The following is an 18810-nucleotide window of genomic DNA, read 5'->3' as shown; positions in this document are numbered from 1 at the left end:
TCAAAGGTTTTTAGAAATGTAGAGAGCGATAGATAGTGTTAGTTAATTAAAGACTAAAAAACTTATGATAGCAAGAAGACTAACAGAACAGTAGTTAGATGCCGATGATCGCACAAGATATATAGAAGATATATAATAGAAGATTAATAAGATATATAATAGAAGATATATATCTCTATAGAAGATTGCTTTCCATGCTTACATAAATATTAAACTGTTGAAAAAACTTTTTTTTTTTTTTGGAAATTTTGAAAATATCATTTTTTATAGCAAAAAACAGATTATGCTTTTTAAAAATCAGCAATGGTCAAATAATGATGCTCTTTTGCACCTAGTTACTTTAAAACTTAATGTAAATTAAAAGTTGGCTTCACTGGTTAAAATAGTTTTAATGAGAGAGGCCTCTGTCATAAAAATGATCTGACAATTGGTAGGTGGAAATCTAGATTCTGCTGCTATGAAGGCCTTGGAATTTTTAAAAAAACATTTCAGTGCAGAAGTTTAAACCAATCTAGTGCCAATCTAACTATAATATTAATAATCAACTAATATCATTAAAAATGATAAAATTATTTAAAAAATGATTAAAATACTGTATTACAACACACAAACACAAAAGGAGGAGTTAAAATGTAATGAGTTTTAGGGGTCATTAAAATTACAAATAAACTTGCCATAATAAATAAAATCAATGGATCTCTAACTAAAAAACGAACAAATTTTTGCTTTAAAAATTTATTATGATATTTACAAATTATACATTTAAATTATCTTATCTGAAAAATTTGTTGAATAAATAATATTATAAGCTTATTAAGAAAATTAAAAAAAAAAAAAAAAAAAGAAGACCATAAATATATTTCTTTCAATCAACAACAATTTAATACAACTTTATTTAGATAAAAACTTTAAAATTGTTAAACAAAGTCAATATTTAAGTTTGCAACGGCTTTAAGTAAATGGGTGTCATTTAGAGCACAGTATTTTGTGGAGATGTCGAATAATCGTTTCAGCAACTTTCCACAGTTTACTAGAAAGTTTTAGTAAAAAATATTATAAAGCAATTTTTAAACAATTAAAAATAATTCTTTTTGACAAAATTGAAAAAATACATTTTACTAAACTCTATACTTTATTTATTACTATTTTGTTAAACATATTTAAACTATCCAAAATATGATATATATATATATATATATATATATATATATATATATATATATATATATATATATATATATATATATATGTATATATATATATATATATATATATATATATATATATATATATATATGTATATATATATATATGTATATATATATATATATATATACATATATATATATACATATATATATATATATATATATATATATATATATATATATATATATATATATATATATATATATTCATTAATACTCTGTTCTTTTAAAAACATTGAGCACTTTATTTTGAGGAATACATTTAAATTATATTATTATTTTCATACTTTATTTTTAATTACATTAGCAATGATACCATATCAAATTTACTTATATTTATTATTAAATGATTCAATATTTAAATTAATGATAATTAATGATACCAATATTAAAATCGAGTTTTATTTTTTATAGTCTTTTTGCAGTATTTACTAAACATTAATGCAACAGTTACCAGGTAACAGGTACCATCTTATGATTGTCAAAGAATTCTTGATAACTTTTCAATTCACTAGTAAAATAAGACAAACATACTTGTGATGTTTTACAAGTTCAACCATATTCTATAAGGGTACTTTGATTGTAAAATATATAATAAGAAAATGAATGATTCATTTTCAAAATGTAATACACAGTGCAAAATATGGGGTATGCAGTATTGTGTTAAGTGAACATTTTTAAAATAAATGTCTCTATTGTTTTTTTTTCAGACTGAGAAAATATTTTACAAACTAATTAAAATAATAAAAAATTAATAAAAAAAGTTCATAAAAGTTTTGATTGTTTTTTATCTCAATGATTTTGACTTAAAGTTTTAATCTCACTTGTTTTTACTCTTCTGTTTCGCCATACACTTTGACAATACCAAACATCCATTCGGCAGCTAACTTTAATCACCAAGTTTTTTGAGCACCTATTTGATGACTTAAAATCAGAACAACCAAGAAGTTATTGAATTTGTCAAGAAGTTCTTAAATGTCTTTTATCCTTCAATTGAATATCAGACCTGTAATCTGAAAAAAATATGTACTTTGATGATAAGATATGCAAGGTTTAATACCTAAAAAATTCTTTATTTGTTTCAGTGTCATCAATTTGCTTTTAAAACTCACAGCTTAACTTTTTTCTTAGATTAACACATCCGCTGCTGAGATATTTTAAATTATGCTTTATTTCTTTGCCGAGCCATAAAGTCTGCAATGATTAACTTTTGCTAAGGCTTTCATTCTCATTGCCAAGGCTAGATATCAAAATTTCAATAAGTAAAATATTTTTAATCTAAAATAATTCTATAGTATTTTTTATTCTGAATATAACTGAAAAAAAAAAGAGCACTACGAGCGGAACTTTCCCTAAAATAAAGAAGTATTGTGTAATATAAAAAAGTTTAATACTAAAAACTAGACATACAGGTGTACATAACTTTTTGGTGCATAACTTTCGTGGTGCCGTATTATGCACACCATGTGATTATTTATATGACAATATACTCAGTTGAAAAATGTGATTTGCAATGGAGTTATTTTACTTTAAACTTAAGTGCAGCATATGGTTTTGTTTTTATTTTTTTGTTTAATAATATTTTTTATTTCTTTTAAGGATTTTTATATTTTATTATACAACAGGTTTTTATAAAAGTTCAATATTTTACGCATTTTATAAAATATAAACAGCAACAGTAAAAAAGAAATCAATATAAAAAAAATTATCTAATTTATCTTGCATAATTACAACACTAAAAAAACTTACTTTGCATTAAGTAAAATACTGCTTTATTTTTTAAAAAGAATGAAATGGCTTGCTAACCATTTATCCATATTTCCTTTTGGCTTGCTAGCGATTTATCCAATTTTTTAAAAACCACCAATGGTTGAATAATGATGTTCTTTTGCACCTAGTTGCTAACCAGTTATTCATATTTCCTTTTGGCTTGCTAGCTATTTATACTAGCCATTTATCCAATTTTGTAAATTGTAATAAATAGATTTATTTGATTCAAAACATAAGGCGTCAAGTATATTTTATGTTTTTTATTTTGTAAAAGATTTTAAAAGTCTATTGCATGGTTACTAATAGAAACTTTTATTTTAAAATACAAAAGAAAAGATGCACTTTTTTACAATTTTTGATTTTGTTTTGAGCGTCCTAGCCAAAAAGTACTATAGGATTGTGGAACAACAACAACAAAAAAAGACAAAACTTTGATAACTATAACCTCTTTTAAACTTATGAGTTTTAATTTAATGAGGTTAAAATCTGAAACTTTTTTTGTTCGAAATTCTTATATGATCATATAGGACTTTTGACAGCCATTTTATTTATTCAACTAGTTTTATTCTAAGCAATATTCTTAAGTTTTTTCATATTTATCTCTTCTTTGTGTAAAATAATAGAGAGAAAACTAGAACCAAAAACTTTAAAAGACTGATCTTAAACTTTAAAAGACTGATCTTGATACTTTGATTCTATTTGAATTGTGTCAACTGCTGACAAAAAAAAAATAATTAATTACTATATATTAAAGTAAGAAAAAAAAGATTGCATTTTTATTGCTTACATTTTCTTTATATAGCTATATATGTTGAGTTTTAGTCTAATTAAGCGTTTTGTATTTGGTTGGGGCACTTATACCTGGCACACCTTTTATTTTTTATTATATGCTTGTTCCCCACATTTAATTTCATTAAAAAATAGTTTTCATTAACAAATTTTTTTTTTTCACCCTAGCCTAAAAATCATCCTAAATACATCTATTATATATATAATACATTTATTATTTTGTTTAAACCACAATTAAGTGTATAAAGTAAGTATAAAGCTAAAAAGCAACTGAAATTTTATTTAAACTTGGTCAGAACAATTGTTTTTAAAATAAAACTTTATTCAAACTTGCTTAGAGAGCAAATGTTTTAGGGGTAAAATTTTTTTATCTGTTGACCAGCTTTGCACTATTTCTCCATCTATTAGGCTGGCATTGATATATTTATAACATATACAGTGTTTCCAGTTTAGGATGTTGAATGCTGGATCTTCTTGACTCAATGCATGGGTTTTGCTTGTGTCTGTTTTTATGACTAGTCAACTCATTCTAATATCTCCTAATGAGGGTACAGCTCGAAAACTCAGTTTTATGGTTCTGAGGCCAGCTGGAAGTCAGGTTACCCAAACTCTGAGGTAGCTCTCAGAGAGACTGATTCCATCAACAGCTGTTAAGTATCAGAGTGCTAACAATGCAATTTTGCGCATGGATGGTGTCCCTGTTTGTACTTTTGGTGTGCATTGTCGAGGCCACATTTTGAGCTCTTTGTTACAGCTTAAGGTTTATTAATAGTAATGAGGCAATTGTTGGACTACCAATTAGTGTATTGAGTACGATCTGTGCTTTGTGTCAAATTCTTTAACAAATCCAAAAATGACTAAAGCACCATAAACTATAAAAAACAAAAAACAGTCATCATCACCTTCAAATTCTCTAATTCTATCATTCACTAATATTTGAAGTAGCTCTCAAAGAGACTGATTCCATCAACAGCTGCTAAGTGCTAACAGTGCAATTTTAAGTATCAGAGTGCTAACAGCACTAATACTTGTGGTCTTCAAAATAATTTTTATTCTGTTAAGTCTTACCTCTTAAAAAGTTCACCAGACCTACTTGCTCTTTGTGAGACTAATTTGAGTTCAGCTGTCTCATTCTGTGATCAGAGTGTAGATGGTTATCTTCATAAAGACTCCAATAGTCACATACTTGGCCTAGATGTTTACATTCATAAGAATTCACCCATTTGTCATGAAACTATATCTATCATCTATATTTTTTCTATTTTTTTACAAAAAAAAATAGAAAAATATAGATTAAAAAAAAAAGATAAAAAAAAAGCATAACAAAATACAAAAAAAAATTTTTTATACAAAAAAAAAAAAAAATTCCTTATATAATACAAAAAAAAATTTCTTTATATAATGCAAAAACTGTATTCGAAGAGAATTTCTAATTTTGCTACATTTTTTTTCATTAAATCTTTTTTGTTGGAATAAATGAAACTCTATGAGTTCTTTCAGGTATACTTAGTTTTATTACCTTTTTGTATGATAAATTGTTATTTAACTAAAAGTATAAGGGTAGCTTCTTTCGACAGAACTGACAATCACAGATTTACAACATCAAAAGACAACCGACCTTGATTGTTGTCAATATTGTTTCTGATAATTTTATAAAGTCAAAGAAGGTTTTTATTTGTATCGGATGTTTGTTTAAAACTGGTTATATTGTTTTAATTAAGGACTCTGATATTCGTTAGTTAATAGTGTGTTGATGATGGAAATAATAATTTTTTGATATGATTTTTCATACATACAGGTCGGGTGGGATCAGTTGTATATATAATCATTTATTCTTTTTTGTAAAAACACTGTTTATTATTTAGTTTGAAAAAAAAATCTTTTAATTTTGCTGCATAAATTGGCAGTAGTCAATTTATGCGGCATAAATTAAAAGATTTTACTATGTCAAAAAAAACAAAAAAAACAATAAAAACAAAAAAAAAAAAACAAAAAAAAAAAAAAACTGAGGTTTTAAAGTTGTCAAACCTTATTTTCGTAAATCACTCTGCAAAATAGTTTGTTTAGATTTTTTAACATATTGCGGTTTTGGTTTTTTCGAAACAAATAATAACAGCAAATTATAACAGCAAATAATAATAATAAAAAAAAAAAAGAAATAGATACTAAAAAAAAACAAAAAACAAATTTCATCTGAAATTTAAAGAGAAATAATAAAATCAAAATAAAATAATAGATCTACTGAAAGTTTCTTACTCTCTCCCAGTCTTCGATTATTCATTTATTTAGAAAGTCTCTTACTCTTCATTTATTTAGAAAGTCTCTCACTGTTCATTTGTTTAGAGCTGTTTTATGTATATCATTACTTTTATTTTTTAAGAAGTAAAAACAAAATATAATTTGTAGTTTTAGTTTTGTTTAAAAAATATTATTTAATGATCAAGAAATTGAGAACAAAACTTTATTCAGATTCGACATCCAAGGGGTGTTGAAGGTGTTGAAGGTATTTAAAGGTGATGAAGGTTTTGAAAGTGTTGAAAGGTGGTTCAAGCAACAAAATGAAGATAACAGCAAACAGTTTTAAACAATTTAGGCAGAGAACTTCCAAAAAAAACAACAACAACCTACCATCAACAAAAAGTAAAAACTGTGGTAAATGCATGCTTGCTGATGAAACAATATCAGGATCATTCGATTCCAAACACTCCAAATAAACATTGATCAACTTAGCTGCTTGACTAAATGAAATAGATTTGTATCATTATCTATATATATCTTTTTATTTTGTTTTTTTTTTTAATAGTTTTATAATAATGCTTTTTTAATATTTATATTAATAATCTTTATCCCTAACACTAACCCTGATCACACTTACCCTGTGTTATTTATAGAAATCATGTTCAAGTATATATACATTGACTGATTTAAACAGGGAGAACATGAAAGAAGTGTATATACATCAACTGAGGGTTTTGGTTTGGGCCAGAAATCAATCAGTTTAAAAAAAAATCTTAAAGTTTTTAAACAGTTTCCAGTCTGATTTATTAGTGCTAGATTAAAAAAAAAAAAAACAGTTTATGGAATAAACTGAAAGAAATGAATGAACTTGAAACAAATATATATATATATATAAAAAAAAGATTTTGAAAAATAAATTCCAAAAATATTGAGATTTACTTTGTGCTCAAGTGTCAAAATACCCCCAAAAATGCCTTTTATAGTACCAAAGCAATGAGGCTTTGTATGCAAGGTAAATCTCAACATATATATTTTTGGTGTGTCTTAAATGATCTGTACTTTTTTTTTAGATTGTTGCATAACCTAGATATTTTAGAATTGCTGTTTAAATTGAAAAAGACAAAAGATTACACACAAAAAAACCATTCGTGGATTTAATAATAATAATAAAAAATTTACATAATATCAAACAAGTCACATGAGCATTATTAAATAAAGTGTGCTTTTGTTTATTTTGTTAGCTTAATTGCATTGTTTTAATTTTTCGCACTTTATAAACAAGTTTATAATATCTTTTATTTTAACTTGTTTATAAAGTCGTTTACTGAAAACAAGTTTTATTTTAACTTGTTTGTAAAGTTGTTTACTGAAAAAACTGATAATTGTGAATTAACATCGATGTATATTGAAAAAAATTGATTTTTATATTTCAGATTAAATATTTGCAAAAAGTATTGTGTTGCGTTGTATTGTTTGTAAAAGTATTGTGTTGCGTTGTATTGTTTGTAAAAGTATTGTGTTGCGTTGTATTGTTTGTAAAAGCATTGTGTTGCATTGTATTGTTTGTAAAAAAATTTTTTTTTTTTTTTTGTTATTCACCTCCTCAAGGCCACTACAAATGAGGAGGCTACTTAATAGTGGTTTATAACCCTCTCTCAACTCTATAACTCCGAAACACGAACCTTGACGTACAAGGCTGCTGCGCGGAGAAACAAGTTGAGCGCGGTACTACCAGGGACATGGTGGGGATCGAACTTGGAACCTCTCGCTTATGAAGCGAGCGCTTTACCACTACACCACTACCGCATTTTGACCGTGCTAAGAGAGGACAACTAAAATGATGCATCAATTTCACCCATAAAGAGATGAAGAAAAAAAACTAATTGACTAATTGCTGAGTACAAAGTTTGTTTAATTCATTAGGCATTAAACAGCAACTTAATATCAACCAAGTAAATAAATAACTATTAAGCAAGAGAAGAATTGCAGAGTACTTAACGTATGGTCCAAAATTGAAAAGATAATTTGAATTTTAGTATTTATGTAAAAAAGAATAAAAAATCATTTATCTAAAAAGTTGCATTTCATTACAGAAAGTAATGATTTGTATCAGTCAATCAACTTGTAAAAAAATGTTTTAAACCAAAACAAAATGAAAAAAAGATAGTAAATTATTATGCATTCTTTTGTTAAATGCACATATATATTTTTAAATTATTGTACATTCTGGTTTTTTATTAAATTATTGTTTAAATAGAAAAAGATTTATAATACATTACAAGCACATTATATAACAAAAAACAAAAAATAAAAAAAATATTGAAATCAGAGCCTCATTACATGCACTCAAAGCATCTTGCATGCAAATAAGAAATCATTAAAGATAGCACAAAGTCAACCTCAGTATTTTAGAATTAATTTTTTTGTAATTTTTTAAAAATATTTTTTTCAGACTTTTTTGAGTATTGGCATCATTACACTCAAAGTCATATATATATATATATATATATATATATATATATATATATATATATATATATATATATATATATATATATATATATATATATATATTACTTTTACTATCTTTCTATTATTATTTCTATATTATTTCTATATATATATATATATATATATATATATATATATATATATATATATATATATATATATATATATATATATATATATATATATATATATATATATATATATTAGGGATATGACTTTTTAATTTTTTTTCAAATAAAATGTTTCCTGTATCATAAATCGATGAACTTTTACCTAAAATCATGAAAAAAGGCCCAAATAGCTTTCTGCAACAAAAAAAGGTCACCCCCAAAATAAAAATTCGATTTACCATTTTTATACATTCATTTTTGACCGATGTTTTAATCTTAAGCTTAATTCTCAGCTTAATTCTATTTATTTCATTATTTTGTTATGAATTTATAAACATAACGCCACACGTTACCATGGCAACGAAACGGCCGTGTGCCGGCAAATACTTGGAATTGTTATGTGATGACGTCATTGTGTTACCACGGTGATATAGACGACTGTAACAGACTGTAGAAGATTATAGAACTTAGTAGAACATTCTGGAAGCTCTAAATAATTATATAAGCGAGCTGCTGTCAGAGCTCAGTGTTGATAATGTGAATAGTTCTATGAAGTACTCTGCGTGTAACTGAGCTAATAAGGAACTACTGTAGCGAACTAAAGACGCTGTAAGTGTACGAAGTATAAGTAGTTGTAGCATTATCGTTAGGATACGGACTGGATTATCGAACTGTTATCAACATTGACTGGATTATCGAACTATAATTGGATTACTATACAGTTAAAGTATTTTATTAATTAAACGACTTTATTAAACGGATATTTACGCTCAGCTATCCGTAAAGTCGTAACAATATTATATGATGTCTCACAAGAAAAGTCATACCACAGTAACAAAGAACAAGAAGACTTGGACTAAAAATTTGGTGAGATTTCAAGAGTCACACAGAAGAAGAGGAAGCGTGGCTGTAGAAGAACATTCACTCGATGAAAAATCCAGAATACCACTTCAATTGCAGATCGTAGGAAGATACCAGTTTCTCGGAGCATATGTTAAAGGAAGAAAAGAACGAATAGACCAAATTTCTAAGGAAATTACAAAATTGTGGGACAATAAACTGAATTTTCCACGTGTGTCTGATCAAGTGATAAGAGCAAAGCTTATGAAGGTGCTGAAGGTCTATGATGAATGTGTCAAGCGTGGAAAATATGATGTTCTCAATGCATTATTTGACATCACGAAAGTGAATGGCCAGTGGTTATCCTCGGAAGATGAACGTCTATACCACCTACAAAAAGAAAGTAAAGGACAGGTGGGGTACTCAACAGGACAAGTGGCAAGTAAAGAAACCATTCACCCTTCCAAGAGAAGGAAAGTCCAGTCTGGAACAGCAATACCTTCCACATCACAAGTCCTGTCTACCACAGACAGTGGTACTGAATCTGAAAACTGCAAAAGTAAGAGTGAAGATGATGAAGACGACGACGGTGATAAAGACGATGATGAGGACACTCAGAAAAAAACTAGAAAGCACTACAAAAGTAAATTTGCTGTAAGTATGGTTACATCAAGTGGAGTTTCCACAAAGAAAGCTGCTAAAATATGCAATGTATTATCACAACAAGGTATTGATATTCCAACTCCAAGTCAATCAGCAATTTACAAGTCCATATTCAAAGAGGCAGGTAAATTAAAAAAAGAAATGATACAACAACTTAAAATGGAACAGTGGTCCTTACACTTTGACGGCAAACGAATAGATGATAAGGAATATCAGGTAGTTGTACTTCAGAATGAAAGAACTGACGTGAAACTTGATGCACTGCGTTTAAAAGATGGCAAAGCTGAAACTGTTGCTGAAAAAATTGCCAAACTTATTGATGAATACAATTTGTGGAATTCAATTAAGATGATCATTACTGATACAACAAACGTCAATACTGGGAAAAGAAATGGAGTTGTTGTGAAGTTGCAACGTATGTTTAAATTAAAGGGTGTCACAATACCACAATTTATCGGTTGTCAGCATCACGTACTAGACAGGATTCTCCGTCTGGTGATGGACGAAGAACTTGGGGGTGATACCAAATCTCCAAACATTGAATACCCATTTGTGTCTGAACTGTTGAATAAGTATGATGAACTGAAGGATAAGTTTGTGAATGGAACTGTAGAAATTCTTGATAAATCAGGGTGGAGAGACGATATGAAGTTTTTGTACCATTTAACAAGAGTGTTTAGGTTCTATGAAGAACAAAGAAACTTCCCTCTGATTCACTTTCAGAACATTCCTAATATGAGCAATGCCAGATGGAACTCAAGAGCCATTCTCGCCATTCTGGCGTTCATTCTTATGCCTGAAGCGAGAAAGAATTTGGAGAAGGTTTGCAGGTTCATTTCATATGAGTGGGCAGAACATTGGTTTAGTAGTCAAAAGTACAATGACAATGACTTCAAGAATTTATCTGATGTATTGAAGCCTTACAAAAAGGCATTGCAGTCATTCAAAAATCACTGGAAGAAAGAGCCATCCGTCATCGCCATACCACGAAGTAATCAGATAGCTGAACGTGCAATCAAGGTGATGCAAGACCTGTATGCTTCCTGCAGAAAGAAAGACAAACTGCAACTTCGATTCATTCTAAGTAATAAGCGCTAGACTCTTTATGAGACGTGAGCATCATGTGACCCATGTACTAAACACAGTAGGCCTATAGACACAGACAGTTATGTATATTGTTGTACTAGACGCTTTGATACTGTTAATTTTGTAATACTTGTATAATTATATATCACATAATGTTTTTTGTTATATCACAGTACATGTTGCATAAATAAATAAAATAACAACAGGAGTATGACTCATACAACATCTTCAGCCTTTAATATTCATTTACTGTACAAAAGTGTACCTATTGAAAATTCGATTTTTTGGTTTTGGGGTGACCTTTTTTCAAAATATGTCAAAATGAAACATCTATTCGTTCTTTTTACATAAAAGTTCATTGAATTACGATACAGGCCTAGTAGGTTGCAAAAAAGTCATATCCCTAATATATATATATATATATATATATATATATATATATATATATATATATATATATATATATATATATATATATATATATATATATATATATATATATATATATATATATATTACTTTTACTATCTTTCTTTAATAGTATGTGTAGTAATATGTGTAAACATAGATTAATAATAGAAATAAATTTTAGAAATATTTAATTTTTGCAATAAATCAATTTTTTTTTTTCTTCTTAAAAACTAAAAAATTTAAATACCTTGGTTTATGTACACAATGTCTCAATAGAAGCATATGAGATTCATTACGTATTTCTTGAGATGAAGATGTACTTAATAAAGATAATTCAGTCTAAAACAAAAGAAAAAAATCCTTTTTCTTTAAATATTGTAAATTATGCCTGGATATAAGAGATAACATAAATATATTGAAGACATCATAAGTACATACTGAAAAGTATTCCAAAATGTCCACTCTTCTTTTTGAACTTTCATCTAACTCATGAATGACATCCATCAGCTCTGTAAAAAAAATTACACCTATTAGGTCTGTAAAAAATATTTATAAAAGTTTTTATTCTTGAACAATAAGAAGATTGTATAACCAAAGGAAAAGCCACTACAGCTGTTGCTTAACCAATTAAAGCTTGTCTTGAAGTGAAAAATACCAAATAAATATGTAGTGGGTGGCTGTAACATTCAAACCAGATGGATATTTTTTCAAACTAGTGATCACATGACTAGATTCATATTACATTATTGTTATAGTTGAAAATCTCCTTCTATTATTAGTTATTGTTGAAATTTTTGTTAATAACGAATATTGACATAAACGCCCTTATGATGCATACATTAATACAGCCCTTGAAACCAACCTCATAAAAATGAGGTTGGCAATAAATTGCTGACCTTAATCTGTTAGAAGTCGGCATTAGGTCAGCAAAAAAATTTTAAACAAAAGGGTTACCATAAAACAAAGAAACAATGTCATCAATTTTTTGCTGACCTTAAACACTTTTAGGCCGTCAGTTAAGTCGACATTGCAGAATGCTGACCCTAATTCTGAGGGCAGTTAATCACATCACAAAACTTTTAATGTTTACTGTGATCTTTCCTAATTTTAAAAAATAGTAAGGTTGGTTAAAAAATAAATTTAAAACTACTAACAGAAACTTGGAAATAAATTTTAAACTATAAAACTTTACTTTCTAATTAAAATTGTTAAAAAAAGTAATTAAGTATTGAAGTTGAAAAAACTTTTTTTTGTTTAATTTTAGTTGATTAACTTTAGTAGTAAAATAATGTTTATTCTATTTAATCAGGTAGAACGGAGAATCAGTCCAAATAAGTAAAACAACTAATTAAAAAAATAATTTTACTGCAGTTATTAACACTATTAATTATATTTATTAACTTATTAACACTATTAATTATTGTAACATTTATTAGATATTAACTTAAAACCCAAAAGAGCTTCAAGAATGTGAATATTTACCAAATGTGTTAAGTTAATAAATTTAAATTGTAATGGAAACTTCATAAATTTAACATGAAATCTCATTGCACAATAAAATGTTTAGAAATGCATATTTACATTTTTCTATATTTACATACATTATATACAAAGTTTACATAAATATTCTATATTTTAAAATAATTGGATGACCCATCCTTCTAGGAATCCATTTAATACTAAGTAACCGCTTGTTTATATAAAAAAACCATGCAATGAGAAGATAAAATTCAAAACATCTGCCTGGGAGAACAGAAAAAACTGACGTGTCATGGTTAAAAAAAAAAAGAACTCACTCCTGACACCAAGACTATTTTTGGGCCAACACCTTCAGTCATTAATTTTTGGTTTTATAACATACATTTTATAAACCCAGAGATAATAAAAAAATTTGTGTTAAATTATTAAATCCAAATAAATAAATTGCACTTGATGCTAAACTTTACTTTTATGGCACCAATATCTTTCTATTTGCTTAACAAGTGATGCACATATATAAATATACCTTCTTAATATATCTTCTTAATATATAACTTCTTAAAAGAATATATAAAAAAACATCTAAAAATTACAAATTTAATGCAATGATTGTCTACTGAATGTAAAATACCTTTTTGATGAGAATTATATGTAACAAATCTAGTTTTTAATGAGCTCAATTGGCTTTTATCTACTGTGGTTGCTGATGAAGCACATAATGTAGCGCCAACAGTACTATCTTTGATTTTTATAAATGTGCATATAGCAGTGAGACCATGCATGGTCGGATATGCGTACATTAAGTCCCTAAATATTACATACAAACCACCGTTAAAAAAAAAAAAAAAAAAAATGTTCAAAAATATAAATAACTATAAGTATATAACTATACAGCGTACACAGACTTACATAAATACAAACTCATGTTGTGACAGAATATTAGCAGCATTAGGATTACCAGAAGATATGTACCCATTCACAAGTTCAACTAATTTAGTGACCACAACTGTACATTGATCTCGATTTAGACATGGAGACTAATGATAGATGGAATAAATAAAAATTTTAAACAATACAATTAATCACAAAATTATTTATAAATAGGCACTTAAAAATTGTTAGACACTACTCATGTAATAATCATGTAATGTTTGAGCTAAATAAGCTGTAGCATAAATGTATATTAGGTTGCTAAAATGTATATTAGGTTGCTAAAATGTATACTAGGTTAACAAAAAAGTATACAAGATTGACAAGAATATATATTAAGGTTGATGAGACTGTATACTAGGTTGAGAAAAATGTATACTAGATTGAGAAAAATGTATACTAGATTGAGAAAAATGTATACTAGATTGACAAAAATGTATCTTAGGTTGATGAGATTGTATACTAGATTGACAAAAAACTTCACTGATAACATCATTCTGAAAGGAGTTTAAGCAAAAACAGTATTCACATAGCAAATATGAATAATTACATTTTTCAGGGGAGGAGGGAGGTGAATTTTAGGATTTTTAGTTAATTTTTTTAAAATATTAGTTTTTAACTGTCTAAATTTATATAACAATGAAATTGTGTTATATATCCATATCTTATCAGTCTGATTTTTTTTTTTTTGCGTACAAACTTATTCAAATATTTTATCACATTTAAACAGTTTCCTTAATTTACTTCCATTTTCAAAAAATTTACAAAAAAAAAAAATCTTTTCAAAATATTTAGGAAGAAAGGGATGGGGGAGGGGAATCAACCCCAAAAGGATCCATCCTTGCAAATATAAGATATTTGCACTACCTACATGTAAAAGACATTTGTTGCAGCAAAAAAAAACGGTGTGGATTTAAAAATTAAATTTAGCAAAATTTATTAGCAACCTAAATCAAAAAGAATTATTTTTTAAACTCAAACCTGAACAAGTTGTAAGAAAACATCAACAAAAAGTTCCATTATCATCTTTGATAACTAAAGTTAAATTTTAAACAAAATATTAAAATTTTTTAAAAATTATTCAATAAAATTAAATGTAGTCATATTGGAAATATATATATATATATATATATATATATATATATATATATATATATATATATATATATATATACATACATACATATATATATATATGTATACAGGGCTTGCGATAAAGAAAATAGCCCAGTGTGTTATTTCATGCTCTTAAATTTGTAATATGTTGTAATTGAGCATGATTATGGGCGCTCTAGATAATTTCTGCAAGAGCAATCATGTGATTTCAAATTTGGTGAAAGTGACCCTGCTCAAAAAAAGTTTTCTACTTAATATACAACATTCTTTTGCTGACAAATGTTTTGAATTGGTATCTACAACAGCACACTCATGACACTAAGTCAACAAAGTAACTCTTTGTACTTTCCAACTTCTTGTATGTGGTGTGGAGGGTGGTGATCACAGGTGTGAAGGCAGACCTTCACCTGATCCTGCCTCCATATCTGTGTTATTCAGTTTACACAGTCAAAATAAAGATCGTGCAAATATACAATTATTTTTTTAAACAGCAAAATTAATTGTTTTTAAGGTTGAGTCGTATTTTACTTTCATAAACAAAAATAGTAAAAAATATCTAGTTTAGTAAACATAAGTAAAAATCATCTAGTTAAGTAAACATTAGTAAAAAATATCTCATGCATTTAAAATAAAATTTGCGTTAATAAGTTATATGTAAAAAAAACATCTAGTTTATGCGTTAATATGTTATAAGTTATAAAAAACATCTAGTTTAGTAAACATTAGTAAAAAACATCTCGTGCATTTAGAATAAAATTTGCGTTTTATTTTAAATGCACAATTTTTTTATTATTATTGTGTAGTACACAATAATAAAAAAAAAATTAAAAAAAAAAAATTATTCATTGTTACCTTTTCATGAGCATCTTTAAAGATAAAAAAAGTATGTAAATGAAGATTTTTTAAAAATGTTTTGACATTTTAAAAAACTGTCAAAACTATAAAAAAAATTTTTTTTAAAGAATTTTGTTAAAAAACATTTAAAATACTGTAAAAAAAAACAAGAACGAGAACAAAGAAATAAAGAACTTTAATAATTTTTAAAAAGCTATTTAAATTTTATATTTTTAATTATAAACTTTTTAAAAATAAAATAAATAAATAATTAATGGCATCCAATAACTAAACAAGTTGATTGGGATATCAACTTCAAAATATGAACTTTACTCGTCTAAAGAATTCTCTGATTTGGCTGTGTGCTTTAGATCATTTTTCTTATGGTATAGCCATCCTTATTTTATTCTTTGCATGATACACATTTTTTTATACATCAAGACCTCAATCAATTTTAAATTAAGCTTTTATTTACTAATACAAAGTATTTTGAAAAAATATGAAAAGCTTCAGTTTGCTTGCAAATTTTTGAGCTCATTAAAAATAGTTCATTAATAAACCAATTAAAGTATGTTAATTAAATAATCTAACTAATCTATTAAATTTGTTTAAATAATCAATATTTGTTTAAAACATAACAGTAAAGTTGAAGTTTTATTAATTGGTATATAATATGTTGATTTAGTGAAGTAAGGTGCTGAAATATTTAGTTTTATTTAGCCTGTCTGCTAGGTTTTGAATGCTATTGTATATATATAAATACATACATAAAGCCCTAATAATTAGAAAAATAAAGTTGACAATAAATAGTAGACTTTGCACTACTTTTGATCGCTATCAGGTTGGCACAAAATTTTTAACTCAAAGGCTTCACCATTACAAGATAAAAACAAGGTTGGCAAAAAATTGGCTAACTCAGGCACTTTTAGTAGGCCGATCTCAAAGGGCTGTATATATATAAAGGTTATTTTGGAGCATAAATAGTTTGTTAAAAGAAAAACAAGATATAACAAATATATTATAAGAAAAAAATAGTTAATAAAAATCATTTACTTCATTTTGCATAAAGATATGTGAATGAAGTAAATCACATAAGCTTAAAACATGCATAAATAAACGAAAACTTTGTGTAATGCGAAATGTTGCTGGTGATACACGACTCTTTCCTTGTAGCAATGACAAAATAACAGGAAGTTGCCTAAAAATAAATGATAAAAAGTGAATAAAATCATTTTTGAGCAAATTTAAAACAAGAGGTGAAACTACAACTAAATCTGCTTCTACTGCTGCTACTATTACTATTACTACTACTACTATTACTACAACAACTACTCATACTACAACTACTACTTCTGATGCTACCACTCCTGCTGCTGCTGCTGCTACTACTACTACTACTACTACTACTACTACTACTACTACTACTACTACTACTACTACTACTACTACTACTACTACTACTACTACCACTACAACTACTAAAATATTTGAAGATTAAACAAACAAGCACCTTAAATACAATAAAGGGTGATTGTTAGCAATTCGTCTAATCATTGCAGAAACACTTTGAAATTTTTCTTCCCATGAGAATGAACCATCAGGTTCAGATATTGATAATATCAATCGATGAATAAGTTTATCAACCTAAACTTTTAAAGATGTTTACAATCTTTATATATATTAATAAAGAGTCCATATTTATATTAATTTTTTTGAAAAAAGACAAAGCAAGAAAAAATAAAAATTTAGTGATATATTAAAGATTTTATATAATAATTGTATAAAACAATAAACTTTGAAATTAATAAAAATATTATTAAATATACAACAATAAAAATATGAAACTTCTTAAAAATCTTAAATCTATTAAAGATTGTAAAAAAATATTTTAACTGGGAAGAGTTAAATTGGTTTTTTCTGTTTTCACCTCCCCATCCTTTCTGGCTTCAAATACAGAAAAAAAAACCCTGCAAAAAAAACAAACAAACAAAAAAATAAAAGAAAATAGGGAAATAATTTTGTATAATAAAAAAAAAAAAAAAAAAAAATGAGTTCAAATTAATATGTATTAAATTTTATTAAAAGTTTTCACATCAATGAGTTATCATTGTCATCCAATTACATACCCCACAAAATTTTATACATCAAAACTTTCAACATCACAAAAACTTATTTTATTTTCATTTAGTTTATATAAAACTTAAAATGAATTTGTATAAATACTTGCTATTATTATTGATCTAATTTTTATTTAATAATGCTTCTGTATGTAAATATAATTGTTGCATATCTTGTACTACATTTGTATGCAATACTTTTATTGTCTTTGCCATATATCTTGTTTATATCTAACTGTTTTTTTGGTCTTTTCTATATCTTCTTCATACTAAGATTTTTTTTTTTAAAAACATCTTCGCTTCCAACAAGGCTGCAAGCAACCACTAATTAAAGTTGGAAGTTACTATAAGAGAAAAGATAAAGATTGTAGAGCAAGATAACGATTGACAGACAACTTAAAGGATTGCAAATTATATGAATCAGGAAAGCAAGATGAAGGAAGCAAATTCCAAAGAGCTGATGTTCGAGAAAAAAAATTAGACAAATAAGAGTTTTTGGAGCACTTAGGAACAGTCACAGAAATAGGATGAGACTTAATTGAGAGATGAGTAACATGAGAATGTATTTTAGTAGATGGCACAAGAGACACTAGCTCTTTAGACCCTGAGAGCCCATTATAGTATTTGTAGAAAAGAGAAAGAGAAATAACATTACGACGATGTGATAGTGGTTGGAGGTTGGCTGCAAGAGCAGGTCCAACTATGTTT

General features: G+C 26.7%; 1 protein-coding gene across 1 annotated transcript in view; it reads right to left on the bottom strand.

Annotated features, from left to right (window-relative positions):
- Positions 1-841: 841 nt before the first annotated feature.
- The window catches only part of LOC100199621 (integrator complex subunit 1), a 108616-nt gene continuing 90647 nt past the window's right edge, over positions 842-18810 (bottom strand). Inside the window, exons 35-43 of the mRNA XM_065809752.1 lie at positions 17496-17629; positions 17039-17183; positions 15017-15070; positions 14015-14142; positions 13737-13912; positions 12065-12135; positions 11874-11965; positions 6396-6505; positions 842-1030 (exon numbers count right to left, since the gene is read on the bottom strand). Coding sequence (XP_065665824.1) covers positions 918-1030; positions 6396-6505; positions 11874-11965; positions 12065-12135; positions 13737-13912; positions 14015-14142; positions 15017-15070; positions 17039-17183; positions 17496-17629 — 1023 coding nt within the window. The 3' untranslated portion in view covers positions 842-917. The remainder of the gene's footprint in view (positions 1031-6395; positions 6506-11873; positions 11966-12064; positions 12136-13736; positions 13913-14014; positions 14143-15016; positions 15071-17038; positions 17184-17495; positions 17630-18810) is intronic.

This window comes from Hydra vulgaris, chromosome 11 (genome assembly GCF_038396675.1).
Source record: "Hydra vulgaris chromosome 11, alternate assembly HydraT2T_AEP".
Lineage (NCBI taxonomy): Eukaryota > Metazoa > Cnidaria > Hydrozoa > Anthoathecata > Hydridae > Hydra > Hydra vulgaris.
Note: the sequence above shows the minus strand (reverse complement) of the source record. Positions and strands in the feature narration are given on the sequence as shown.